The sequence below is a fragment of the Peromyscus maniculatus genome, chromosome 7 (assembly GCF_049852395.1).
Source record: "Peromyscus maniculatus bairdii isolate BWxNUB_F1_BW_parent chromosome 7, HU_Pman_BW_mat_3.1, whole genome shotgun sequence".
NCBI classification, from domain to species: Eukaryota; Metazoa; Chordata; class Mammalia; order Rodentia; family Cricetidae; genus Peromyscus; species Peromyscus maniculatus.
Window position 1 is genome coordinate 33,280,972 of NC_134858.1, and position 27,435 is coordinate 33,308,406.

At 41.8% G+C, this 27,435-nt stretch overlaps 1 protein-coding gene across 1 annotated transcript; it reads left to right on the forward strand.

The window, feature by feature from the left end:
- Positions 1-21,033: 21,033 nt before the first annotated feature.
- LOC121831076 (prostate and testis expressed protein 2-like) lies at positions 21,034-23,286 on the forward strand. Its single transcript, XM_076575999.1, has 3 exons — positions 21,034-21,783; positions 22,217-22,351; positions 22,790-23,286. Exons 1-3 carry the CDS (start codon positions 21,717-21,719, stop codon positions 22,948-22,950), a joined length of 363 nt encoding a protein of 120 aa, XP_076432114.1. The 5' UTR covers positions 21,034-21,716; the 3' UTR covers positions 22,951-23,286.
- The last annotated feature ends 4,149 nt before the right edge of the window (positions 23,287-27,435 follow it).

Consider the following 27,435-nt stretch of genomic DNA (forward strand, 5'->3'; position numbering starts at 1 on the left):
GAAGAAGGCATTGTTGAGAAAGCTACAAGAAAGAACACAGAAACTCTTCGTCAACTTTGTACAATTTTTTTTTTTGAGACAGGCTTTCTTTGTGTAGCCTTGACTGTCCTGGAACTAACTCTATAGACTAGGCTGGCCTCAAACTCACAGAGATCCTCATACCTCTGGTTTCTGAGTGCTGGGATTAAAGGCATGTGCTAACACCACCTGGCAACTTTTGCAATTCTTAAGAAATTTAAAAATCAACTTTAAAAAATTGATGTATTTATATGATTGAATTCTTGGTCAACAGTCATGATTTGTTTCTCCATTTATCTTGATTTTTCTTATCCCTGTTACTTACCCCCCAGAGTATTTATCCAGCTTAGATTTCTTTGTAGATCCTTGGGAAATTGTTCCAGGAACAGCCTGGGATGCAGCACATGCTGTTAGAACCAGAACATCTACTTCTTGGGGCCTTGAACTGAGGATGCTTTGATGATAAAATCCAGATGGGCACCATATGAGAGAAAAAATGCTTAATCAGGCAAGAATAGAGATCAGGCACACTCAAACAAGCAGCACTAGATAGAAGTCTCCACAGCATTCAGAGGTGGGTGGAGATGGGAAAGAAGCTGTGAGTACATTCGGGAGATACAGTCAAACCAAAGAAAAGCAAAACATCTCTGTCCCTCCAAAGACTGAAACATGCATCCAAAAGATACAGCCTTTTCTTCTAGGCTAAGAAATGGCCTGAGCACGTATTATGTTCATATGTACTACCTAAAAAGTAAAACTAGTTTGCTCAGTGCTGGGTTCAAACTCAAGGTCTATATATGCCAGTGGAGTTCCCCATCACCGTGCAATGCTCCCAGCCCTAGACAGTGAGTTTCTTGTAACATCTCTCTCTTTCTCTCCATCCCATAGAATGGTCTAATGTACCTCCAGTTACTCTTCGAGTTTGGCTTATTTCTGTTACACTTGGATTGGTTGCCACCAAGTACTCAGGTCTCTATAGTTCTAAAAATTAATGTAATAGTCAAGATATTAAAATTGGAAGCCTATGGAAACATCTATTTTATTTTTTTATTGTGAATTTAGTTTTGACCATCCTATTTTCCATCTGTTTGCTATTCTGTTTCTTATCCCACCTCTTGTCACTCACTGCCACCACTCTGGCTTTATAATGTGTGGTTTGGTTTAGAAGTAGTTTGGATCTCTGAGAGTGAGTGAGAGAAATAGTCTTCTGAGGGAGAAGCATGTCAACTGATTATCCAGTACTAAATGGTCAGCTCTGAAAACATATATACAAGTAACATTATACAGACCAAGCAGGTTTTACCTTATATATTTAGGAGTGTTTGTGTGTGTGTGTGTTTGTGTGTGTGTGTGTGTGTGTGTGTGTGTGTGTGTGTATTCCACTTACTTTCAATATTTCTTAGGTGTCTGTCGTTCTTTGTGTAGGACTGAGGCCTCATGGGCTTTCCCCCATCCACATTAGCATATCTATTACTGTTCTTGTTCAGTTCACATTGAGGCAGCCATATTGGTGAGAATTTATGGGTGGAGCTTCAGACATTCCCAGGAAACACAATATCACAGAAAACTCTCCACTGTCTGCCTTCTACAGTCTTCCTGTTGCCTCTTCCACAATGATCCCTGAGCCTCACAGGCAGGAGTTATGTTGTAGATCGATGCATCAGTTGGAACTGGCCTCCACAAGTCTGCATTTTGAGTAGTTGTGGCTTTCTGTAATGGTCTCTGTCTGTTGCAAAGGGAAGTTTCCTTGATAAGGGTTGAGGCTTACACTTATCTGTGGGTAGAAGGACAAATATTTAGAATGTAATTAGGGGTTATTCTGGTTTAGTAAAGTGGTGGATGTAGGTTCTCTTCCTTGATCCATGAATTCAGTAGTTCTGGGAAGCTGGCTAGGCTTCCAGGACCAGTCATGACTTCCTCCCCTGAAGCCTCTATGTAGCTGTTTGGTACCATGAGAGCTAGTTTTCAGGGAAGAGGCTTTTAGATCATCTTCAGTTCAAGGGCCTCTGGGCCCTGTGTCTGAAGTGCATGGTGTCTTCAGCAATAGGGTATCTACCTTCTACTTCCAGGGGCAACCAAGGGCTATAGCAATGGCTTGTAGTGTTTGGGGGAGTTTCTTGGACAACCTTGACAAACAATTTTAAAGACGGTTTATGATATGTGATGTTACATGGACGTTGGCTTTTGAAAGAAGCATTGCTGGTCCAGATGAGAAAATTTCATTTAAACTATATATGCCTATTTATACGTGCCCTTTTGTGTAATATAGGTATTTTCAAATAGATAATATGATTCCTTATGACTTTTTCAGACATTCTTACTGTTATTTACCCCTCTCCCTTCTTCTTTTTGCATTTTCTCTCTCCCTCTCCCTAATTAGAATCCCCACTTTCTATTTCCCAATCAGACCACTTGTGTCTTGCTATTCCTATTTTCTATGGCTTCTCAAGTCCCCGTCCCCCTCCAGCAATGGTCCTCTATTACTTTCTTGGTTTCTGTGGTTACTTCAGGGTATGTACTCACATCTGAAGATTTGGAGCTAGCAGCCTCAGATGAGAGCACACATGCAGCATTTGTCTTTCTGTGTATGAGTTACCTAACTTGATATAATCTTTTGGAGCTCCTATTTTACCTGCATATTCCATGTTTTCAAAACTTTTCTTTACAGCTGAATAGCAGTCTATGGTGTATACACAACACATTTTCATTACCTATTCGTTGGTTGATGGGTTTAGGTTGTGAATAGAGCAGCAATGAAAATGGCTGAGCAAGTATCTGTGCAGTAGGATGCTGAGTGCTTTGGGCATATGCCAGCGAGTGGAATAGTTGGGTCTCCTGGTAGATTCATATTTAGGTTTAGAGAATTCTCCACACTGATTTACAGAGTGACTGCACCACTGTGAAATCCCACCAACAGTGAAGGAGGGTTGCCCTTACCCAAATTCATGCCAGCACATGTTGGTTCTTTTGTTGATCTTTGCCACTCTGATAGGTAAGATGAAATATCAAAATTATTTTAATTGCCAGGAATGATTGAACATTTTCTGAGCTATTTCTTAGCCAGTTTTTCTTCTTTGGAGAACTTTCTGCTCAGGTTCCAGGCCCAGTTTCGAAACAGGTTGTTGGTTCCTTTGGTGGTGGTGGTAGTGGTGGTGGTGGTGGTGGTGGTGGTGGTGGTGGTGTGTGTGTATGGTGTGAGTGTGTATATGTGTATGTGTGTGTTCTTCATATAGTCTGGATATTTGTCAGATGTATAGCTATTAGAAATTCTTTTCTAATCTTTGGCCTCCTCTTCACCTACTTGAGTTTTTTCTTAGTTGTATGAAAGCTTTTTAATTTTATGAATTCCTTTGTCTATTGTTGGCCTTAGTTCTTGGACAAATTGAGTCCTATTCAGAAAGTCCTTTCCCACAGCTCAATCATGTAGGATGCTGCCTATGTTTTCTTCTAGCAGTTTTGGTGTTTCAGCTTTCACATTAAGTCTTTGATCCATTTGGAGTTGGAGTTTTCTCAAGGCGATCGATACAGGTCTAATTTCATTCCTCTGCATGCGGACATTCAGTTTTCCTGGTACCATTTGTTGAAAATGTTTTCTTTTCCCAGCTTTTGGTATATTTGTTAAATATTAAATAGCAGCATTTATATGAACTTATATTTAGGTCTTTAAATGTGTTCTGTTGGTCTACATGTCTGCTTTTGTACCAGTACCATATTGTTTTTACTATGGCTCTGTAACATATGGTATGAGATCTGGAATGGTAATTTCTCCAGCATTGTTCTTTTTGTTCAGGATTGTTTTGGCCATCCAGGGTCTTTTTTTTTGGTTCCATAGGAATTTTAGGATAGTTTTTTTCTAGCTCTGTGAAGAAAAAGATGGAGATTTTGATTGAGATAGCACTGAATTTGTAAATAACTTCGGGTAAGTGTTCATTTTCACATTATTATTTCTATAAACCCATGAATATGGGATATATTTCCATTGTCTTTTTCTAGATCTTTCTTCGGAGGTTTAAAGTATTCATCATAGAGGCCCTTCACTGCCTTGGTTGGGTTTATTCCTAGATATTTTATATTTGTTGAGACTATTCTGAATGGGAGTGTGCCCATGATCTCTTTCTCTGTATGTTTGTTGTTAGTATATAAAGAAGTTGTTGGTTTGTGGAAGTCCTGCCACATTGTTGAATTTGTTTATCGTTTCTGGAAATTTTCTGGGAGAATATTTGGGATTTCGAATGTATAAGATGTTGTCTGCAAATAGTGACAGTTTCATTTCTTTCCTAGTGGCAGCCTCTCAGTTTTCTTCTCCAGCCTCATTGCTCCACCTGGTGTTTTAAGCACAGCATTGAAAAGCAGTGGGGACAGTGGGTATCCTTGTCTTGTTCCTGACTTCAGCGTGATTGCTTCAAGCTTTTCCTCACTTAGGATAATGTTGCCCGTGGGTGGCTTTTATTATATTCAGATATGTTCCTCTAGCCCGACATTCTCTAGAACTTTTATCATGAAGATGTGTTGGATTTTGTCAAAGGATTTTTATGCATTTATTGAGCATTCATTTTCATATGTTGAACTATCCCTGAATTTCAGAGATAAAGTCAGCTTGGTCATAGTGAATAATCTTTTTGACATATGTCTAGATTCTGTTTTCAAATATTTTACTGAGATTTTTTTTAACCCTATGTCTATCAGCAATATGACCTATAGTTCTTCTTTTGTTGTTGTATTACCTGGTTTTTGAAGAAGAGTGATACTTGCTTTCTAGAAGGAATTTGGGAGTACTCCTTCTGTTTCTAATTTTTTTTATTGGCTCCAGTTCCTCGAAAGTCTGGTAGAATTCTGCTGTGAATCCATCTGATCCTGGACTTTTTTTTTTTTTAAGCCAGAGGCCTGTTATTACTATTTGAGTCTCCTGACAGGTCTGTCTAGGTTGTTGATTTCCTCTTGATTTAATTTTGCTAGGTTGGCTGAACCTAGAAAATTATCCATTTCTTTCAGGTTGTCTAGCTTATTGTAGTATAGGTTTTCAAAACATTCCCCTATAATAATCTGAGTTTCCTTGGTGTCTGTTGTGATGATTCCTGGTACATTTCTGCTTCTGTTCATTTGGTCCTTGCTTTTTTCTTCTGATTAGTTGGGCCAAGGGTCTGTCAGTATTGTTTAGCTTCTCAAAGAAAGAAGGGGTTAGGTTCACTGATTCTTTGTATTGTTGTCTTTGTTTCTATTTCATTAATTTCTGCTCTGATTTTCATTATTTCTTCCTGTCAACTGGGTTCAGGTTTGGTTTGTTCTTGTTCTTCCAGGTTTTTATGAAGTCATTTGTTTATTTATTTTCTTCTGATTTTTCTAAAGTAGGCACTTAGAGCTTTAGATTTCCCTAGAGAAACTACTTTCAAAGGGTCTCAGAGGTTTGCTGTACTGTGTTTTCATTTTCATTTACTTTCAGGAAATTTTTCATTTTTTCTTTGATCCACTCATCATTCAATAATGGGCTGTTTAATTAGGCAGAGCTTGGGAATCCTGCAGAGGAGAAGGAGAAAGGAGTGTAGATGCCAGAGGAATCAAGGACACCACGGAAAGAAGGTTCACACAACCAACTAACCAGGGTTGTAGGGGCTTGCAGAGACTGAACTGACAACCTGGGAGCCTGCATGAGACTGACCTAGGCACTCTGCATACATGTAATAGTTGTGTAGCTTGGTCCTCTTATGGGACTCCTTACAGGAGTGAGAACAGGAGCTGTCTCCAACTCTTTTACTGGCTTTTGGGACCTTACTTCTCATACTTGGTCACCTTTGCCCAGCACATGGGGAGGTGCTCAGTCTTACTGCATCTTGATATGCCATGTTTTATTGATACTCATAGGTGACCTGCCATTTCCTGGATAGAGACAGAAGAGTAGGGGATTGAGGGGTGGGAGGGGGGATGGAGGAGAGGGGTTGAGAGGGGGAGGTTGGAGTGGGGAGGCTGCATTCTGGATGTAAAATAAATAGATAAATAAAAAAATGAGCTGTTTTATCTCCATGAGCCTGTATATTTACTATGGATTTGTTTGTTGTCAATTTTAAGTTTTATTTCATGGCAGTCAGATAGGATACATGGAGTCATTTAAATCTTTTTGAATTTGTGAAGATTTGTTTTGTGTTCCAGGGAGTGGTCTGTTTTAGAGATGGTTCTGTGTGATGCTGAGAAGAATGTGTATCCATTGGTGTTTGTATGGAACATTCCATAAAAATCTCTTAAGTAATTTGTTGTATGAGCTTCTCTGATAATTTTTTGTTCAGATGAACTGTTTATTGGAGTAACAGGATATTGGAATCACCTAATATCAATGGTTGATCTTAATCTCTGTCTTTAAATGCAGAAATACATTTTTCATTTAATTGGGTCACAAGAGTTTGATTTACATATGCTTAAGTTAGTAATGGCTTCTTGTTTTCCTGTTCCTGTGAGGAGACTGAAGTGTCCATCTTTATCTATTCTGATTTATCTCTTCTGATTCATTTTAGTTTGAAGTCTATTCATCAGACGTTAGGATAGTGATACCTGCTTGCTTCCTGGTCCCATTTGATTTGACTGCTTTTGTCCATTCTTTTATTCTACTGCAGTGCCTATCTTTAAAGCTATGTGTTTCTTTTGGACAATAGAAAGAAAGAAAGAAAGAAAGAAAGAAAGAAAGAAAGAAAGAAAGAAAGAAAGAAAGAAAGAAAGAAAGAAAGAAGAAAGAAAGGGAGGGAGGAAGGAAGAAAGAAAGACAAAAAGATATATAATATATATATATATATATATATATATATATATATATATATATATATATATATATATAAATGTTTCTTGGTCCATCCATTCAGTTTCTATATTTTGATTGTAAAATTGAGACCATTAGCATTTAAAGTTATTGAAATGTGTGTGTTAATTTTTGTCATTGTGTTGTTGATTTTTTGTGTTGTTTGTGTTCTCTGTGGTACTTTGTGTTTAGTAATTATGGCTTTGTGTTGTTTTTTTTTCTCATATTCTCTTTCTTCTGTGCTCATTCTTCTATTCAGCCTGAACTATTGCTTCCCGTATTTTATTTAGATTTGGTTCATTGGATATAATTTTTAAATTACCCTTAAAATTCCTTTTGAGTTATAAAATAACTCCTTCAGTTTCTTCCCTCCAAACCCTCTCACATACCCTTCCCTGCTCTGCTTCAAATTCCTGTATTCTTTTTTCTTTAATTGGGGTTACATATACATACAATCCATTCAGTCTGGGTTATGTTACTCGTACTTATGCTTTCAGAGATGCCCATTTCGTGCTGGATAATCAGCTGGTGTGCTCTTCCCAGGAGAAGACTATTTCCCCGACTCTCAGCAGTCCTTGCTTTCCTGCAGTTCTTTGCTTAGGGTTGAGGCCTCCTGAGCTTTCCCTGTCTGCTTTAGCATTGTTTATTGTCTATTGTCTATCGTTGGTATCTTGTTCACTTTATGTTTAGGGAGCCACGTTGGTAATACTTTATAGATGTAGTTTCTGACATTCCTAAGAGACAGACTCTCACAGCAAGCTCCACGTTCCTGTGTCTCTTTACATTCCCCCTTTCACTCTTATGCGACGTTCCCAGCAGGCTCTGGAGCTGTTTTGTGGATGTGTCTGTCGGGACCAGGCTTCACAACTCTGCATGTTGATTGGTTGTAGTTTTCTGTAATGGTCGCCATTGCAGAATGGTTGTAAAAAGAAGTTTCTTTGATAATGGGTAAGGATTGCACTTATTGGACTTATTGGACTAGATGTTGGAGAGGAATGTGCAGCGTTTGGCTAGGGTATACACGTCTTTAGGTTGTTTATATAAGAGAAAGTTCTTTTTCCTTCAACTATGGTGGACAGTTTTGCTGGGTATATTAGTTTAGCTTGGATATCATGTTCTTTTAGGACTTGAAATGAGTGCTCCTGATTATTTTTTTAATAGTATTTTTATTCTATAATTAACTTAATTTCACATATTAGCCATGGATTCCCCCATCCTCCCTCCTTCCACCCCACAGCCCTCCCCTCAATCCACCCCCCACTCTCACCTCCTCCAAGGCAAGGTCTCCCCTGGGGAGTCAGCCCAGCCTGGCAGACTCAGTTGAGGCAGGCTGTGGTGGCACACGCTGGTAGGATTTGCTGAAGGAGGTAGAGGCAGGAGGATCATGAGTTCGAGGCCAGCCTGGGCTCTTGGTTCTTTTAGCTTTCAAAGTTTCCATTGAGAATTCAGCTGTTATTCTGATGGGTTTTCTTTTACATATGACTTGTGTGTTTCTTCTCTTGCAGCTTTCCATACCTTTTTTATGTTCTGTACAGTTCTTTTTAACTTTTTATTGATTCTTTGTGGACTTCACATCATGCATCCCAATCCCATTTGTCTCCCTGTCCCTTTGCATCTATCCTCTGCCCTTGCAACCTCTCTCCCAAAACAAAACAAAACAAACACAAACAAACAAACAAGTCTCAGCATGGAAGCTGTAGTGTGACAGTGAGGCACGCAGTATATACTTTAGTTCATGTATCTGTACTGGTAAGTGTTCATTGCAATGAGTCATTGGTCTGGCACAAGGGCTCCAGCTTCTGCTACACCATCAATACTAGACCCTCACTGGGACTCCTTTTGAAGGACATCCTGCTGTTGCCTCGTGTGGTGGAGATCCTGCAGCTTTGGATCTACAGGTCTGGCTCCTTTACATGCTCCAGCAGTTCAAAGATGAGGTGGATGTTGGGGTGGACAAATTCACAGCCTTGGTTCTAGGCCTGGGTAGTAGCTGGGTTGACAAGCCTGCCAGCTTTCCCTCATTGTCATCACCAGGGTGAGCTCTCAGGCATTGCCCTGGCTAGCTCACCCAATGCATTAGGCAGCAAGGGGTGGGGCCAGTTCTCCTACTTTCACGCCCTTAGGGCCAGCTCACCTGCACCCACACCACCAGGGCCAGCTCTACTGTTTTTCCCAGACAAGGTGCAGGGTCTGCTTTCTGGAGTGGTGCAGTTGGTGAGGGATAGGACCAGTTCTTCCACTCTCATGCCCCCAAGGCTAGCTCTCCCACCTGCCACAGGTGGCAAAGGGCAGTAGGGGGGCATTTCCCCCTCACCCATGCCACCACATGGCAGATGGGGGATGGGTTAGCTCTCCTGCTCTCACACCCTCAGGGCCAGCTCTATTGTGCTGCCCAGGGAAGGTGCAGCTGGTGAGGGACAAGGTCAGCTTTCCCACTCTCGTGATCACAGGGCCAGCTTTCCTGCATGCAAGTAGGTGGCAAGGGGGGCGAGGGAGCATCTCTTCCTTGCTCACTCCACTGTGAAGCAGACAAATGGTGGAGCTAGCTCTCCCACTCTCACACCTTCAGGGTTGGCTCACCTGTACCCCTGCCAATGGGGTCAGCTCTATTGTGAAGCTCAGGTGAGGTGCAGGGCCCATTCAACCTGGTGCTGCAGCCAGTGAGGGGCAGGGCCAACGCTGTGCAGCCTTATCCTCACTGTCTTCAGTGAGAACAGGAACCGCAGACACCAATACAGACCGAGGCAGTGGCAGGGTCATGGACCCCAACATGGCCTTTGGCAGCAGCCCAGGCCCAGATGACAACGTGGCCCTGGGTGGCAGCACAGGCTGCTGAGAGCTGTTTGGCCCTGCAGTGGCATGGCCCTCAGACACCGACATGGCCTTAGATGACAACGTAAACCCCTGATGTCTGCACAGCCCTTGGTGGCAACACAGGCCATGGACATCAACACAGACCTTGACTGTAGTTGGACTGCAGACCCAGACATGGTCCTTCTCAGCAGCCTAAGTCTGGATGTCACCATGGCTCTGGTTGGCAGTGCAGGTCACTCAGATCAGAGTTGACCCAGCAGCTAAGTGGCCCTTGAACACGAACATAGCCCCAGGTGGTGGCCCAGACTCCGCGGGCATCCACAGGGCCCTTGGTGGTAATAGAAACCACAGCCAGACATGGCCCTTGACATCAGCCCAGGCCTGGACATCTCCATGGTTCTTGGTGGCAAACAGACCACCTCATATCAGCCAGTTTCTGACTGCCCTCAACTCTTCAGATCTGTCTTTCTCCCCAGCACATTGAACTTCTCTCTGTCTCTGTCTCCGTCTCTGTCGTCTCTCTGTGTCTCTGTCTCTGTCTCTCTGTCTCTCTCTCTGTCTCTCTGTCTCTGTCTCTCTGTCTCTCTCTCTCTGTCTCTCTGTCTCTCTCTGTCTCTCTCTGTCTCTCTGTCTCTCTCTCTCTCATTTCTCTACCATATACTTGCTCACTATAATGGTGCCTGAGGCAATGAGCAGGCTCAAGGTTGATTTCTTCCTGTCCAGGACAAATGTCTTGGGGCTGAGCTGTGGCTCTCCTTTTTGAGCCCGGGCCTCATGGTGCTGTGCTGCTTGTGGTCCATTTCTGTCTGCCCCCTGATATTTTATCTTCTGCTGGAGTCATTTCATTTGTGAGGCTTTCCGTTGAGTTTTCTAGTTGGGTTACTGGGTTTTTCAATTCCATCTTCATTTCAGCTCGAATAACCTCCAATTTTCCTTTCTCTTCTTTGACTTTGCTTTCCTGGATGGTCTTCACCATTTCCTTCAGCCTTGTGTTTGTATTTTCTTGGGCATCGCTCAGGCATTTCTCGTCCTTAAGCCCCTTTCCTTAATATCTTCCAGCGTTTTGTTTGTGTCTTCCTTAAACCACTAGAATTCTTTTTTTTTGAGAATTTTTTTATTTTATAATTTAATTTAATTTTACATATCAGCCATGGATTCCCCTGCGCTCCCTCCTCCCGCCCGCACCCCTCCCCCTGTCCTTCCCCCAAACCACTCCCCATTCGCACCTCCTCCAGGGCAAGGACTCCCCTGGGGATTCAACTCAGCCTGGTAGATTCAGTCCAGGCAGGTCCAGTCCCCTCCTCCCTTCACCCAGGCCAAGCAAAGTGTCCCTGCATAGGCCCCAGGTTCCAAAAAGCAAGCTCATGCACTAAGGACAGGTCCTGGTCCCACTGCCTGGGGACCTCCCAAACAATTCAAGCTAATTGATTGTCTCACTTATCCAGAGGGCCTGATCCAAATGGGGACTCCTCAGCTATTGGTTCATAGTTCATGTGTTTCCACTAGTTTGGCTATTTGTCCCTGTGCTTTTTCCAGTCATGGTCTCAACAACTCTTGCTCATGAAATCCCTCCTCTTTCTAGCTGATTGGACTCCCAGAGCTCCACCTGGGGCCTGGCCATGGATCTCTGCATCCAGTTCCCTCAGTCATTGGATGAGGTTTCTAGCACGACAATTAGGGTGTTTGGCCATCCGATCACCAGAGTAGGTCAGTTGGGCTGTCTCTAAACCATTGCCAGTAGTCTATTGTGGAGGTATCTTTATGGATTTCTGGGGACCTCTCTAGCACTTTGCTTCTTCCTATTCTCATGGGGTCTTCATTTATCATGGTCTCTTTTTCCTTGTTCTCCCTCTCTGTTCTTGATCCAGCTGGGATCTCCCACTCCCCTAAGCTCCTTTCCCTCAACCCTTGCCCTCCATTACCACCCTCCCACGTCCAGTTTGCTCATGTAGATCTCATCCATTTCTCTGTCATTGGGTGATCCCTGTGTCTTTCTTAGGGTCCTGTTTTCTAGGTAACCACCCTGGAGTTGTGAGTAGGAATCTAGTCATCCTTTGTTTTACATTTAGTATCAGTATCCACCTATGAGTGAGTACATACCATGTTTGTCTTTCTGAGTCTGGGTTACCTCACTCAGGATGATTTTTTCTAGATGCATCCATTTGCCTGCAAACCTCATGATGTCATTGTTTTTCTCTGCTGAGTAGTACTCCATTGTGTATATATACCATATTTTATTTATCCATTCTTCAGTTGAAGGGCATCTAGGTTGTTTCCAGGTTCTGGCTATTACAAACAATGCTGATATGAACATAGCTGAGCATGTGCCCTTGTGGTATGATTGAGCATTCCTTGGGTATATGTCCAAGAGTTGTATAGCTGGGTCTTGGGGGAGATTGACTCCCAATTTTCTAAGAAAGCACCATATTGATTTCCAAAGTGGCTGAACAAGCTTGCATTCCCACCAACAGTGGAGGAGAGTTCCCCTTGTTCCACAACCTCTCCAGCATAAGCTGTCTTCAGTGTTTTTGATCTTAGCCATTCTGACGGGTGTTAGGTGGTATCTCAGAGTCATTTTGATTTGCATTTCCCTGATGATTAGGGATGTTGAGCAATTCCTTAAATGTCTTTCAGCCATTTGAGCTTCCTCTGTTGAGAATTCTGTGTTTAGTTCTATAGCCCATTTCTTAATTGGACTGTTGGGCATTTTGATGTCTAATTTCTTGAGTTCTTTATATATTCTGGATATCAGCCCTCTGTCAGATGTGGGGTTGGTGAAGATCTTTTCCCATTCTGTAGGCTGTCATTTTGTCTTATTGACCATGTTCTTTGCTCTACAAAAGCTTCTCAGTTTCAAGAGGTCCCACTGATTGATTGTTTCTGTCAGTATCTGTGCTACTGGTGTTATATTTAGAAAGTGATCTCCTATGCCAATGCATTCAAGACTACTTCCTACTTTCTCTTCTATCAGGTTCAGAGTAACTGGATTTATGTTGAGGCCTCTGACCCACTTGGACTTAAGTTTTGTGCACGGTAACAGATATGGATCTATTTGCAGCCTTCTACATGTTGACATCCAGTTATGCCAGCACCATTTGTTGAAGATGCTTTCTTTTTTCCATTGTACAGTTTTGGCTTCTTTTTCAAAAAGTATATTTTCATAAGTGTGCAGATTAATGTCAGGGTCTTCAATTCGATTCCATTGGTCCACATGTCGGTTTTTATGCCAATACCAAGCTGTTTTTATTACTGTAGCTCTATAGTAGAGCTTGAGGTCAGGTATTGCTATGCCTCCAGAGGTTGTTTTATTGTACAGGATTCTTTTGGCTATCCTGGGTTTTTTGTTTTTCCATAGGAAGTTGAGTAGTGTTCTTTCCGGGTCTGTGAAGAATTGTGTTGGTATTTTCATGGGGATTGCATTGAATCTGTAGGTTGCTTTTGGTAAGATTACTATTTTTACTATGTTAATCCTGCCTATCTATGAGCATGGGAGATCTTTCCACTTTCTGACATCTTCAATTTCTTTTTTTAGGGACTTAAAGTTCTTGTCATATAGCTCCTTCACTTGCTTAGTTAGAATTACCCCAAGGTATTTTATATCATTTATGGTTATTGTAAAGGGTGATGTACCTCTGATTTCCTTCTCAGCCTGTTTGTCGATTGTATATAGGAGGGCTACTGATTTTTTTGAATTAATCTTGTGTCCTGCTACATTGCTGAAGGTGTTTATAAGCTGTATCATTTTCTTGGTGGAATTTTTGGGGTCACTCATGTATACTATCATGTCATCTGCAAATAGGGAAAGCTTGACTTCCTCCTTTCCAATTTGTATCCCCTTGATTTCCTTATGTTGTCTTATTGCTCTGGCTAGAACGTCAAGTACTATATTGAATAAGCATGGGGAGAGTGGACAGCCTTGCCTCGTTCCTGATTTTAGTGGAATTGCTTTGAGTTTCTCTCCATTTAATTTGATGTTTGCTGTTGGCTTGCTGTAAATTGCCTTTGTTATGTTTAGGTATGTTCCCTGTATTCCTGATCTCTCCAAGACCTTTATCATGAAGGAGTGTTGGATTCTGTCAAATGCCTTTTCAGCATCTAGTCAGATGATCATGAATTTTTTTCTTTCAGTTTGTTTATATGGTGGATTACATTGACAGACTTTCATGTGTTGAACCACCCTTGCATCTCTGGGATGAAGCCTACCTGATCATGGTGGATAATTGTTTTGATGTGTTCTTGGAGTCTGTTTACCAGTATTTTAGCATCAATGTTCATCAGGGAGATCGGACTGTAGTTCTCTTTCTTTGTTGCATTTTTGTTTGGTTTAGGAATCAGGGTAATTGTAGCCTCATAGAAGCAGTTTGGTAATGTTCCTTCTGTTTCTATTGTGTAGAACAATTTAAAGAGTGTTGGTATTAACTCTTCTTTAGAGATCTGGTAGAATTCTGCATTGAAACCATCTGGTCCTGGGCTTTTTTTGGTTGGGAGACTTTTAATGACTGACTCTATTTTCCTTAGGGGTTATTGACTATTTAAACAGTTTATCTCGTCTTGATTTAACTTAGGTATATAGTACCTATCCAGAAAATTATCCATTTCTTTTAGATTTTCCAGTTTTGTGGAGTAGATGTTTTTGAAGTATGACTTGATGATTTTCTGGATTTCCTCAGTGTTAGTTGTTATGTCTCCCTTTTCATTTCTGATTTTGTTAATTTAGATGCTCTCTCTCTGACTTTTGTTTAGTTTGGATAAGGGCTTATCTGTCTTCTTGATTTTTTTCAAAGAACCAACTCTTTGTTTCATTATTTTTTTGCATTGTTCTCTTTGTTTCTATTTTATTGATTTCAGCTATGAATTTGATTATTTCCTGGTGTCTATTCTTCCTGGGTGATTTTGCTTCTTCTTGTTCTAGAGCTTTCAGGTGTGCTGTTAATAGTGTGAGATTTCTCCAACTTCTTTATGTGGGCATTTAGTGCTATGAATTTCCCTCTTAGCACTGCTTTCATAGTGTCCCACAAGTTTGGATATGTGGCATATTAATTTTCATTGATCTCTAGGAAGTCTTTAATTTCTTTCTTTATTTCTTCCTTAATCCATTGGTGATTCAGTTGAGCATTATTCAGTTTCCATGAGATTGCAGGCTTTCTGTAGTTTTTGTTGTTGAGATATAACTTTAATCCATGGTGGTCTGATAGAACACAGGAAGTTATTCCAATTGTTTTGTATCTGTTGAGATTTGCTTTGTGACCAAGTGTGTGGTCGATTTTAGAGAAGGTTCCATGGGGTGCTGAGAAGAAGGTATATTCTTTTTTGTTAGAATGGAATATTCTGTAGATATCGATTAAGTCCATTTGGGTCATGACATCAGTTAAGTCCTTTATTTCTCTGTTAAGTTTTGATTTGGCAGATCTGTCCAGAGGTGAGAGTGGGGTATTGAAGTCTCCCACTATTAATGTGTGGGGTTTTATATGTGATTTAAGCTTTAGTAATTTTTTTACATATGTGGGTGCCCTTGTGTTTGGGGCATAAATGTTCAGAATTGAAACATCATCTTGGTGGATCTTTCCTGTGATGAGTATGTAATGCCCATCTTGATCTCTTTTGATTGATTTTAGTTTGAAGTCTATTTTTCAGATATTAGGATGGCTACACCAACTTGCTTCTTAAGACCATTTTATTGGAAAGACTTTTCCCAGCCTTTTATTCTTAGGTAGTGCCTATCTTTGAATTTGAGGTGTGTTTCTTGTATGCAGCACAAAGATGGGTCCTGCTTTCCTATCCATTCTGTTAGCCTGTTTCTTTTTATTGGTGAATCAATTCCATTGACAATAAGGGATATTAATGACCAGCGATTGTTCATTCCTGCTATTTTTTTGGTGGTAGTGTGTGTGTGTACTTCTCTTCTTTGGGGTTTACTGCTGTGGTGTTATCTATTGCCTGTGTTTTTGTGGGTTTATATGACTTCCTTAGGTTGCAATTTTCCTTCTAGTGCTTTCTGTAGGGCTGGGTTTGTTTATAAGTATTGTTTAAATCTGGTTTTGTTTTGGAATGTCTTGTTCACTCCATCTATGATGATTGAAAGTTTTGCTGGGTATATTAGTCTAGGCTGGCATCCATGATCTCTTAGTGTCTGCATTACATCTGTCCAGGTCTTTCTCACTTTCAAAGTCTCCATTGAGAAATCAGGTCCTATTCTGATGGGTTTGCCTTTATAAGTCACTTGGCCTTTTTCCTTTGCTGCTCTTAATATTCTTTTTTTATTCTGTATGTTTAGTTGTTTAATTATTATGTGGCAAGGGGACTTCTAGGAGGATCTAGTCTGTTTGGTGTTCTATAGACTTCTTGTGTCTTCATAGGCATTTCCTTCTTTAAGTTGGGAAAGCTTTCTTCTATGATGTTGTTGAATATATTTCCTATGCCTTTGAATTTGGTATTCTTCTTCTTACTCTATCCCTATTATTCATAGGTTTGGTCTTTTCATGCTGTCCCAGATTTCTTGGACATTTTGTGTTATAATTTTTTTTGGCATTGGTATTTTCTTTGACTGACAAATCCATTTCCTCTATTGTATCCTATACACCAGAGATCCTCTCTTCCTTCTCTTGCATTCTGTTGGTTATGCTTGCACCTGTGTTTCCTGTTCATTTACTCAGATTTTCTATTTCTAGCATTCCCTCTCTTTGTGTCTTCTTCATTGTTTCTATTTCCTTTTTCAGGTCTTGGATTGTTTACCTCACCTATTCATTGCTTTTTCATGGTTTTCTTTCAGGGATTTATTGTTTTTTTCTGCTTTATTTGTCTTTTCCTCTAGTTTTTTATAGAGTTCTTCCCATTTTTGTTTGACTTTTCATTTTCTTTATTGATTTCCTCCACTTTTGTTGTTTATCTTTTCCTCAATTTCATTTTTGACACCGCTAGAATCTTCATGATGCTATTCTTAAGGTTGCTTTCTTCTGCTTCTTCCACTTTTTGATGTTCAAGTCTTGCTGTTGGAGGAAGGCTAGGTTCTGGTGATGCTGTATTGCTCTTTATGTTGTTGTATGTACTTCTGCTTTGATGTCTGCCCATCTCCTTGTGTATTCATTCTTGGTTTTATCAGGGCTCTTGGTCCAGTCAGAGCTGACAGATTCAGCATTTCAGGAAGCCTCTCTTGGTTCAATGAGAGGTGGCAGATTCTACTTCTCAGAAAGCCACTTTTGGTCTAATCAGATTCCCTGTCTCCTGAGTTTACTGTTGGTCCAATGAGAGCTCTCTCTTTCTCTGGGCCTTATGGGAGCTCTCTGGGCCTGATGAGAGCTCTCTGGGCTGGATGGAAGCTGGGGGGTGGTCTCCTCTTGAATTCTTTGATGAAGTTTATGGTTTTTTGTTTTACATTCTGTGTCCTAGGGTTCGTCTGGGTAATTCTCATTGACAAACATTTCTACAGGATTGTTAGGTTTAAGAGGAGAGATAGCGGCTTGATCCTTCATATTTCTTTTGTATTTTTGTGATAAGATTTGGGTAAGTGGACTTCTTTTGTTCTTTGTCTGATGTGGACAAAGCAGGCTAGAGAAGAAGAGAGGATGTGCAGGCCGGTTAGACTTAGAGGATGGAAATGGCTTAGCAGAGTGACATCAATAGAAAGAGGAGACTGGGCTGGGGCAAATATGTGTCCCCGTCCAAGCCTGGAGTGTGGGAATAGATCTAGCAGTGTGGAGAGGTTAGATTCGGCATAGGAGAGGTGTGTGGTTTGGGGCCTGTAGGAAAGATCCTGGCAGAATCCTGGAGGTTGGTTGTGGTACAGACAGGATTGGCCATACAGGATTGGCCATAGGCCTGGGCAGTGGATGTAGGACCCAGGCTAGATTTGGTGGTTGGGGAGGGTGCCTGGAGGGAAGGGCCAATCAGACTCACTGGGTTAGACCCTGGAGAAGGAGGTGCAGATTCAGGCTAGGAGTGTGAGAGGGCTAGGATGTATGTATATATGTATGTATGTATGTATGTTTGTATGTATGTATGTATGTATGTATGTATGTATGTATGTATGTATGTATGTGTGTATTGTGTGTGTGATTGTGCACTGAGGAGGACCTAGTTTATATGCTGCAAGTCCCGAAGCAGTGATAAAAGTAGTTATAATTCAAAGCCATCTTGGGTCTGGGCAGTAGGGGGCAGGCTGCAGCTGTAAAAGGAAGGAAGAGACCTCAGAGAGGTACCTGGTTAGAACAGACTTGCTTATCAGCTCTGTGTGGAGAGGGAGAGACTGTGACTGTGGGTACTGAGACCCATGTGTTGGGAGCCAGAGAAAAGTGGCTAGAGGATCTGTGATTTAACAGGTAATACACACTGTTTTGAAGGCCAGTCCATCCCCAAGAAGTGCCAGCCCCCGAATGATACTTAAGATCTAGAAGGTTGTAGAGTTGATCAGAGGAGCAGAGGGGTTTTGAGAGTCTTCAGCACCCTCAGGTCACACCTTCTCAGGTGTCTCTTTCCTCAAACCTAACATGGCTTCCATATTACCTTCCTTACGTGTGTGTGTGTGTGTGTGTGTGTGTGTGTGTGTGTGTGTGAGAGAGAGAGAGAGAGAGAGAGAGAGAGAGAGAGAGAGAGAGAGAGAGAGAGAGACTCTACACAGCCCTGCTGTTATGGAACTCACTATGTAGACAAGACCAGCCTCAAATTCATAGAGATCCACCTGCCTCTGCTTCCTGAGCCACAACACCCAACATGAGTAAAATATTCTGACACCTGTTGACACCTGTTGGCCTTTGCTATCAAGTGGCTCTTGCACTGAACATCCTTACCCTTGTTCTGGTCCTTAGAACTCGGGTTACAGTCTGCTGAATTTTATCTCATCACTGGCCCATCTAAGGCATTTCTCCCAGAACTCTCAGCTCTTTAATGGGAAACAGAGATCTCTAATTTCTCTCTTTTTCATTTATAAGAGTTCATTTCACCCTTCATCTCCACTAGCATTTTTTATTTCACTTTTTTGAAATCTTTTTTTAATTATTGTGTGTGAGTATATAAGTGTTGGCACCAGGGCACCTATGTGGATGACAGACAACGACTTTGTGGAGTTGGTTCTCTCCTTCCGTGTTTCTATGGGTCCTGGAGATTGAACTCAGGACCTCAGGCTTATGTGGCGGCATCTTACTTCTGAGCCATATGAGCCATCTGTCTGCTTTCTAGTGCCTGGGTATTGGTCATTGTATTTCCTTAGTTCTGAGGGAGAAGAGGGAAGCCAGAGTGGAGAGTGCTGGCAAGGAATCCCTAGGAAGAAAACTGCTCATGTGGCCCAAGGAAGAAAAAGTAGACATGCGACACTAAAGGAAGTGGTGTGTGTGTGTGTGTGTGTGTGTGTGTGTGTGTGTGTGTGTGTGATATGTATGCATAACCACAACTAAAGAAAAAGATAACATGAATTTAAAATAGAACAAGGTGGGTTATGTGGGATGGAGGAAAGGGAAGAGAGAAGTGATGTAATTTTAATCTCAAAAATAAATTAATTATTAAAAATAAACAGATGGTTCCCTTGGAGTCTATTGCTGGCCACCTCTCACCAGGGCCTAAGAAAGCAGGCAGGATTTTTTTTATATTTATTTATTTAAATTTTATTTTATTTTATGTGTATGGGTATTTTGCTTGCATGTACATCGTCTGTGCAGCATACACATACAGTGCTCACAGAAGCTAGAAGAGGGTATGAGATCCTCTGGGACTGCAGGCACAGACATGTATGAACTGCCATGTGGGTGCTGGGAATCAAACCCAGGTCATATGGAAGAATAGCCAGTGTTCTTAACCACGCAGCTTTATCTGCAGCCCAGAATGCATGTGTTTTCTCAAAAGTCAGAGCCCTAAGTCGGTCCAATTCTTTGTAGTCTACAGGATCTTATCTGTAGTATCTTCATCCCATCATCCCTGAGACAGCCAGTCTACTGGCTCCTTCCACTGCCCCTTACTTATCAGGAAGTCTCTGTAACTGTCAAGTGCATACATGAATGATTGGATGGGTTGTGGCCCAAGTTCCACTTTCTCATGGGTTAGCTTAGTTTCATCATCCTTGAATTGGGAAGTTACTAAGCTGTACTCCCTAATTCTTTCAAACAGTTCTAGCACCTGGAAACAATGTACTCAAATAAATGAGCCTATTGGGGGCATTCGCGTTCAAACTACTACAGTTAGAAAGTGGGTCTTCTAAATTCCTGTCATTCTACAGTATACTTTTAAAAATGACTTTAATCTAGAGAATTTAATTTTTTAAGACTGCATGTTTTCTTTTTTGAATATGCAGGTAATAATGACCACATTTTGGTTAAAAAGAAAACCTATCCTTTTATAAATACCTCAAATATATTTTCTTATGTTCACACAACAGGAAGATATAATAACAGTCATTCCATACTTATTACAAGTGATGACCAATAGTTTCCAAAGACTCTAATTACCAAAGTTAACAAAGAATCAACAAATACTCATGTATCTACTGTGTATATTGGTCTCACCACTAACATTACTACAATGAAAGAACAGATAGACTCCTTGGTGAACTCTATCATTTTTTTTATTTGGTAGAAATAACACCAATTTTATACAAACTTTCTCTGGGCTGCTTAGCGGATAAGAGTTCACATCCAAGCACCATGTCAGGCAGTTGACCAATGCTCTAACTGCAGCTCGAAGGGATCTAGCAATCTCTACTAGCCTCCAAGAATACTTGCACACACATATGTACACACATACACACACACACACACCTCAAAACACAAGTATTGAAAAGGAGTTATTTTTTCCTAACTCGTTTTATGGGGCCAGTGTTTTGACAATAAAGACAATATATATATATATATATATATATATATATATATATATATATATATATATATATATATATACATACACACACACACACACACACACACACACACACACATACCAATCTGATTTGTGGCGTGGCTTCTGATCTCTAGGATTATACACTACCTTCCTCTCACTACAATGCCATTCTTCTTAATTCCACTCAGCCAAGTTTTACAGTTCCTGAGATCACAGCCCATCTATACATTACTCTTTCTCACAAGTATGTGGTTTTTCCTTCCTTGAGTAGATTGGAGTCCCTGAAGATGGACAATATTGTGAAACATCCTGAAAGGAACAATTAGATTCTACAACCATAGAGCTCAGAAGCGTCTGGAGGGATGAGTTTTAAATTCACTCACAGAAAAGTGGAGATGTTTGAAATGGGGCAAGGGAAGTCACTAGACCATAAGCAAAAGCAGCTTGTTTTATCCAGGCTAAAGAGGTTGAGGCTTAACCTTGGACTGTATCAATAGAAACCATCCTAAAATAACTTAATCAAAAGGCATTAGAAAGAATATGTGGAGTTAATCAGTGAGTTGTCAGAAGTGAGAGAGAGAGAGAGGAGAGAGAGAGAGAGAGAGAGAGAGAGAGAGAGAAAGGAGGAGGAGGAGGAAGGAAGGAAGGAAGGAAGATTAAGAAAGGAAAATATGCCTTGAATAAGTGCTGTGGTTTCCTTAATACAGCTACTGTTTACCTGAGTAAAACTGAATTGTCTCCACTTTGCATCTTTAAATTCCCTGTCATGTGAGTGGCTCCATCTGATATGGGGTCATCTTTATTTCATTTTCTAGACCTAAATGTGTTATCTCCTGTCCACATACTGAAACTCTGAAGTAAGCTTGGTCCTCACTCTCATCTTCACGGAGTCCCCTTTCTTCAGCTTAGTATTATACGATATGGATGGGCTGGGGAATCCACTCCACTCTATGTGTGCCATGCACTTGCAAGCCTGTGAGGCAAAGCTATCATGTCCTGCCCTTGACACTGGGGTTGTCTCTTGCCAATGTTATTTTCCTGGTCAACACCCTGGACTGGCTGGATTGGGAGAGGAAGCAGAACACCCACACTGCAGAGCAGAGCCTAGCACCACCAATAAATGGGCCGCATTGTTCACAGCCCAGAACATCACTGAGTGGGAAGCCAAGGGAAAGTCTCAGCTTCAGCTTGGTCTCACAGCCTGCCCGGATCACAGCTCCTGAGCACTTGCTGGACACTGACGGCCCACCTCATCCCTCTTTCCTTTGTTCCTTTCCCCAAACACATGGACTGGCTCCTGTTCCTGTTGCTCCCAGGAGTCCTCCTGGTTTTGTGTGAGTCTCATTTAATGGGTGAGTGTCAGGGCAGGATTGAAAAGGGAGTGGGGCTCTGGGGTCTGGGAGTGCTGTCCCCAACTTCCTGATTGGGAAGGGCAGGAACTATAAGGACAGCATTGGATCCAGGTCTCTGAGTACTCTGGCTGGCCCAATCCCATATTCCACCTTGGAAGCTTTTCCTGCTGCCCCCCCCCCCCCCCCCGCTGTGCAGTAACTCCACCAGAATCTAGTTCTAGGGAGGTAATAAGGAGGTTGTTTGATGGAGAGGGTGGTGAGAATCATCACAGGAGCACAAGATTTCTCTCAGCTGAGGTGCAGATCACGGTAAGTAACTAAAGTAAGATCTCCCCTTTCCTTGTCCCCACTAGATCCCCAATCTTCTCTTTCAACCTTGCCCCTACCAGCAATGCCTTCCCCATCATTCTGATACAATATCTATGCCTTGCAGGGGAAAATACTCTTTGCAGTTCTTGTGATGAATATTTTGACAAGACCTGCAGAAAGAACATAGGGGTCTGTCGACCCAGATATCCTGACTTTGCATGCCAAACCAAAGAAGTATATTTTCAAACTCCAACTGGAGGTGAGGCGAAGGCAAGAGAAGGGGATGGGTGGGAGGCTGACTTTATGACTTGGCTAAGGGAGGAGAAGAATTCTGCATTTAGAATCCTATCTGCCCCCTCGGCATTGGCATTGACTTAGCTGGTGGTCTTGGACATGTTCCTTCCATCCTGAGTTCAAGGTTCAAATTTATATAATGACCTGGTTTAACAGGTGGCCTCCAAATTCCCAACCTTTTCCTATCTTTAGTGACTAAAACTATCAGATGAGTCTGCTACATCTCTTCTGTGATGAGTGCATGCTCGTACTGGGGGTGGGGATAAGTTGTCTTTGGGAAGAGACCTTCTTTCTGTGGAGCAGTTCTTAGTTTCCAGCTTGAAGGGGAGGGAGGGGCAACTTGGCTACATTTCTTCTCAGTGGTTTAACCTGCATATCTATGTCACTGCCCTACTTCCTTCAGAATATCTGTACAAATACTCCACCTTGAGCTGCCCAAGAAGATGTATGGAGTATGTGCGCTTTGTCAAGATGGAGAAAAATATCTTTTCTTGCTGCAACGAAAGCTACTGTAACAGTTTCCCAGAAAAAAATATCATCGTCCCAGTCAATAATTTGGTCTGAGTGCCTCCCTTGGTTTGTGGGGGCTTCCTGCTGGCCATATTCTGCCTCGTTCTTCCTGAACACTCTTCAGTGTTTGGAAGTTCCTTCCCTCCCATCCAACACCCACACAGCCTGCCAAGAGCCAAAAGACACAAGGCAAGACAGAGAAGAAGGTGGTGGAACTTTGAAATGCCATCGGGGGCCCGTCAGATCCATCAGGCCTCAGGAACTGTTATTCTGGTTGGGACCAAACTACAAGTTCAAGTGCGGGTGGACTGGGGATCATGCTGTGTGAGGATGCTTGTTACACCCTACATAAGTTATCAAAAATGTTGTAATAAATAATGTGACCACATACAGAGGATGCATGGGCTGTTTCCACAGTAGACCAGATAAGAAGGAAAGGATTCTTGGCTGAACATGGACTGTCAACGGTTCTCCAAATGTCTAGGGTCCTAAATTCTCTTAGATCTGATACTGACCGGGTTGGGGAGTTCTTTTTATGAGGATTAAAGAATTTAAAGTCAGGAATAAAGTTTGAGGTAAAACCAACATAAAGTTTACTGGCAAGTGTTACAGAATCTGAACAGAGAGGGGCATGATTTTTTTTTAATTAAAACATTTGTTATTTGTTTTATATACCAATCATAGATCTCCCTCTTCCCTTCTTTTGCCCCTCCGGCCTTCCCTCCTACCCCTAATTCCCTCCTACAAGAATTCAGTCCCATGGGAAGTCAACACAGCCTGGCACATTTAGTAGAGGCAGGTCCAAGGCCCTCCCCTTGCATCAAGGCTGTGCGAGGTATCCCACCATAGGTAGTGGGCTCCAAAAAGCCTGCTCATGCACCAGGGATGGATCCTGATCCTACTGCCAGGAGGCCCCTTAAGTAGATCAAGCTACACAACTGTCTTACTTATGCAGAGGGCCTAATCCAGTTCCATGGAGGCTACACAGGTGTTGGTCTAAAGTTCATGAGTTCCCATTAGTTTGGTTTGGTTGTCTATGTAGGTTTCTCCATCATGATCTTGCTGTCCCTTGTTCATAGAATACTTCTTCTCTCTCTCTTTGACTGGACTTCTGGAGCTCAGCCTGGTGTTTGGGTGTGGATCTCTGAATCTACTTCCATGAGTTACTGGAGAAAGGATCTAGGGGCCTGGGTTTAAACTTGAGCTTGAGTAGTCCCTTCTTGGTGATCTCGTTGTTCTCCTATTGGACCTAAGGTGTTCATGCATTCTTAATGCAGAGAACAGGTCCTCTGCTTCTTTCCATGAGCTCAGGAGGAGCCACAGGGGAATCCCTGTCCTGGCACACAAGTACCAAAGCAGCTGTGATGGTGGCCCTTGTCTTGGTGCACAGGATGGAGCTCACTCGAAAGTGAATGCTTAAAGTCCTGTCTTTTCCAGTTTGCCCTGGGAATGTCCATGGCTTTCAAAGTTCTCGTGATTCCATGGCTGCTTGCTACTTTCACTAAGAATTGACTCTAGTTTATTCTCCAAGAAGTCAACTTTGCCTTAACCCATTGTATATCTCAGTGAGTAACCTCTTCTTGCAGAGAGCTGTGTGTCTTTCAGCTCTTGTGGCTTTTGTAAAAACTTCCTACTGCATTACCACTTAAATTCTGAGTTGGACAAGACAGGTGTGAATGCAGCCTTCCCCCATGGCTTCAAGCACACTGATTTACAAGAACTGGGGCCAAGATCATTAAAAAGTCCAGAAAAAGTTCAGACCAGTTTAAAGATTTTTCCCCTCCTGATTGGACATTTGTTTGGCTTTTGTTAACCTCTGGCTCTTTCTCTGAAGGTTTGTTTGTTTTCTGAGGTGTCACAGAATGGGGGGGCTCTGAAACCAACCTTTTTAAACAGGAAAGGAAGAAATTCAGAGTCCAAAGTGCTAATTATTCCTAATACAGAATTTTTAGGAAGAAATCCTTCATGTATATGAGTCATCTTTAAAACCCAGTGGTTTACTCTATTTCTATTACACCCGGGTTAATGATTTCAAAGACATTAAAAACAACATGAAATTCCTGTTACCGAAGAGTACAGTTGGTTTTCTCCATTTGACTAGCCTACTTTAGCTAGACCATTTTGTAATGTGCTTGAAAAACAACAATATATCTGAGCCCCTTCTTGTGTTCTACATCCTAAAACAATACTTCCCCCACCCCTGTCTTCAGCAGACATTGCAACAATCCTCGTGTTTAGCATTTGTGACTCATTGATACTAGGTGTTTCATCACAGTGACCCAAAAGCAGCACAGCCATCTACCTGCAACTTAGGGAAGTTTCAGAACTGAGCAGAACTTAGAGAAGAACGCAGAACTCAGAGATTTTTAACTTCAGACAGGAATCTTGCCATCTTGCACCATCTTGCCAATGGACCACAGCCACACCTCAAATGTGTGCCAGCAGGCAGCAGCACATTTCACTGATGCTGCCATCTACAGGAATAAATTTTACAGCAAGAGAAGGTTGGCTGGCATGGAATGCTGTTGAGCAGAACGTCCCTACTTGCTACGCAAATGCTTTAAAATGTTTCCTATTCTACTAAGGTAAAGCTAGAAAGCACAAGATGGATTATATAACTTTTAACCATTTAGAGTTTGTGACAATTATATACATACATGATTCCAATCGGCCTAGAAATAAGTAAATCAAAAGCTGATGGAATTAAAGTGCAAAATGTGTAGTTCAACTATTGTTGGAGACATCCATACATCACCCTCAAGTGTGTATAGAGCAGTTACACAAGAGGTAATCAGGTAAACAAGAGTCATAGCACTCTAAGACAGGCCTGATGGCACAGTCCTGTAATGTTACTACATGGGATGACCAGGCAGGAGAACTGAAAGTTCAAAACCTGCCTGGGCTACAGAAAGAGCTCAATGCCTTCCTGGGACACTACGTGAAACCATCTCAAAATAAAAAGTTGAAAGAACCAAGACTACACAGAGAAACCCTGTCTCCAAAAATAAAAAAAAAAAGAAAAGAAAAAAGTTAAAAGAAGGTAGCAGATACAGCTCAGCAGTGAAGCAGTCACCTAGCATTCATGAGGCCCAGGTTCAATCCACATTACAGAAAACAAGAGATCGTAAATGGACCTAACAGATGATGCTTCATCCAACATCAGAAGAATGTGTGTTCTTCTCTGGTCCATAGGACTGTATGTACACTGTTCCTTTAATATCTTTTCTGTACTTCTCATCTCCTTAGGAGATCACAGAGTTCTCTATATGCCTGAAACAGAAGTGTATGTTGAATTGTTTGCTGTCTGTTCATTAGCTGCCCCCTCCTTCTCATAGGTAAGGTATTTTATGCACTTAAATCCATGATGACATCTCTTTTTCAGGTTGTAAAAGCACTGATTAAATTCAAGACTCAACTCTATTCTTGCTAATTGTAAGCAAAATACCAAGGATAAGAAGTGGACTGTGTCATCCTTAAGACTGATACCAAAGAGCTTTAGACCTCGGGTTCTGTGACTCCTGCATGTCTGATGCTTGGAGAAGCCTTTAGCAGAGAATAAAACTAAAACAAGCAAGGGGATCAGGCAGGAGATTTGAGGGAAGTGAGGAGACAATCTAAATGTACCCCAGTCTAAGACATTATAACTGGTGACTTGAGATCATTGCAGAAGTCCCCAAATTACAGCAGCTTGTCAGCACTCTGCACAATCACCACAGAAAGCCTCACTCTATTCACGGTTTTCATGCATTTGGACTCCACATGCTGTGCATCAGCCACTGGAAGAGAAAAGCAGAAACAAGTTGTCACTGTGTTAGCTCGAGATCCAAGTTTGAGTAACCGAGAATATATTAAAGGAGACTATTTTTTCCCTAGGAATTACCAGTCCTACACTGGCAGTCCTGCCATTCATTCTAACTGTATTTAGCAAGACCCCTTCTCCCAGAAGTTTTATCCTTCTGGTGCTGACTTTGAGGTTATAGAACAGTCGTTCTCAACCTTCCTAATGCTGGGACCCTTGAATACAGTTTCTCCTGTTGTGCTCAACCCCAACCATAAGATTATCTTCATTGATTCTTTATAACTGTAATTTTGCTACTGTTATGAATCACAATGTAAGTATCTGATACATAGGGTATCTGATGTGCAACACCAAAGAGTTCTTGACCCAGAGACTGAGAACACTGTTCTGGGTGATGATATACACAGTAGCCCATCCCTCTCACATAGACAGGCACAAAGCACATGCTGAACTCTTCTTCATGGGCTCCAGTTTCTGTGGTAAGCACCAGGTAGGTGAAGATCCATATCAAGTCTTCTGTCAAAGATCAAGTATCTTGGAATGTCAGATGATTAAAACGCACTGTAGCAGATGTTCAGAGATGGGCATAGCAGCAAGATGAGAAGCATAGAGGGGAGCCGTGTAGACCAGGAGTAGGTTTTCAGGACACCGGAGTCTGAGCTGAGGTCAAAGTTAGATCAGCATTAGAATAGTGGAGAAGGACAGAGTGTGAGGAGTGGAGTGTTTAGACTCAGCGATTC

Bases quoted from the DNA above. Each gene is read 5' to 3' on its own strand.
- LOC121831076 (XM_076575999.1), top strand. From the start codon at position 21,717: ATGGACTGGCTCCTGTTCCTGTTGCTCCCAGGAGTCCTCCTGGTTTTG. The intron at 21,784-22,216 runs GTGAGTGTCAGG...TATGCCTTGCAG, and splicing joins GTGTGAGTCTCATTTAATGG to GGGAAAATACTCTTTGCAGT. The intron at 22,352-22,789 runs GTGAGGCGAAGG...TACTTCCTTCAG, and splicing joins TTTTCAAACTCCAACTGGAG to AATATCTGTACAAATACTCC.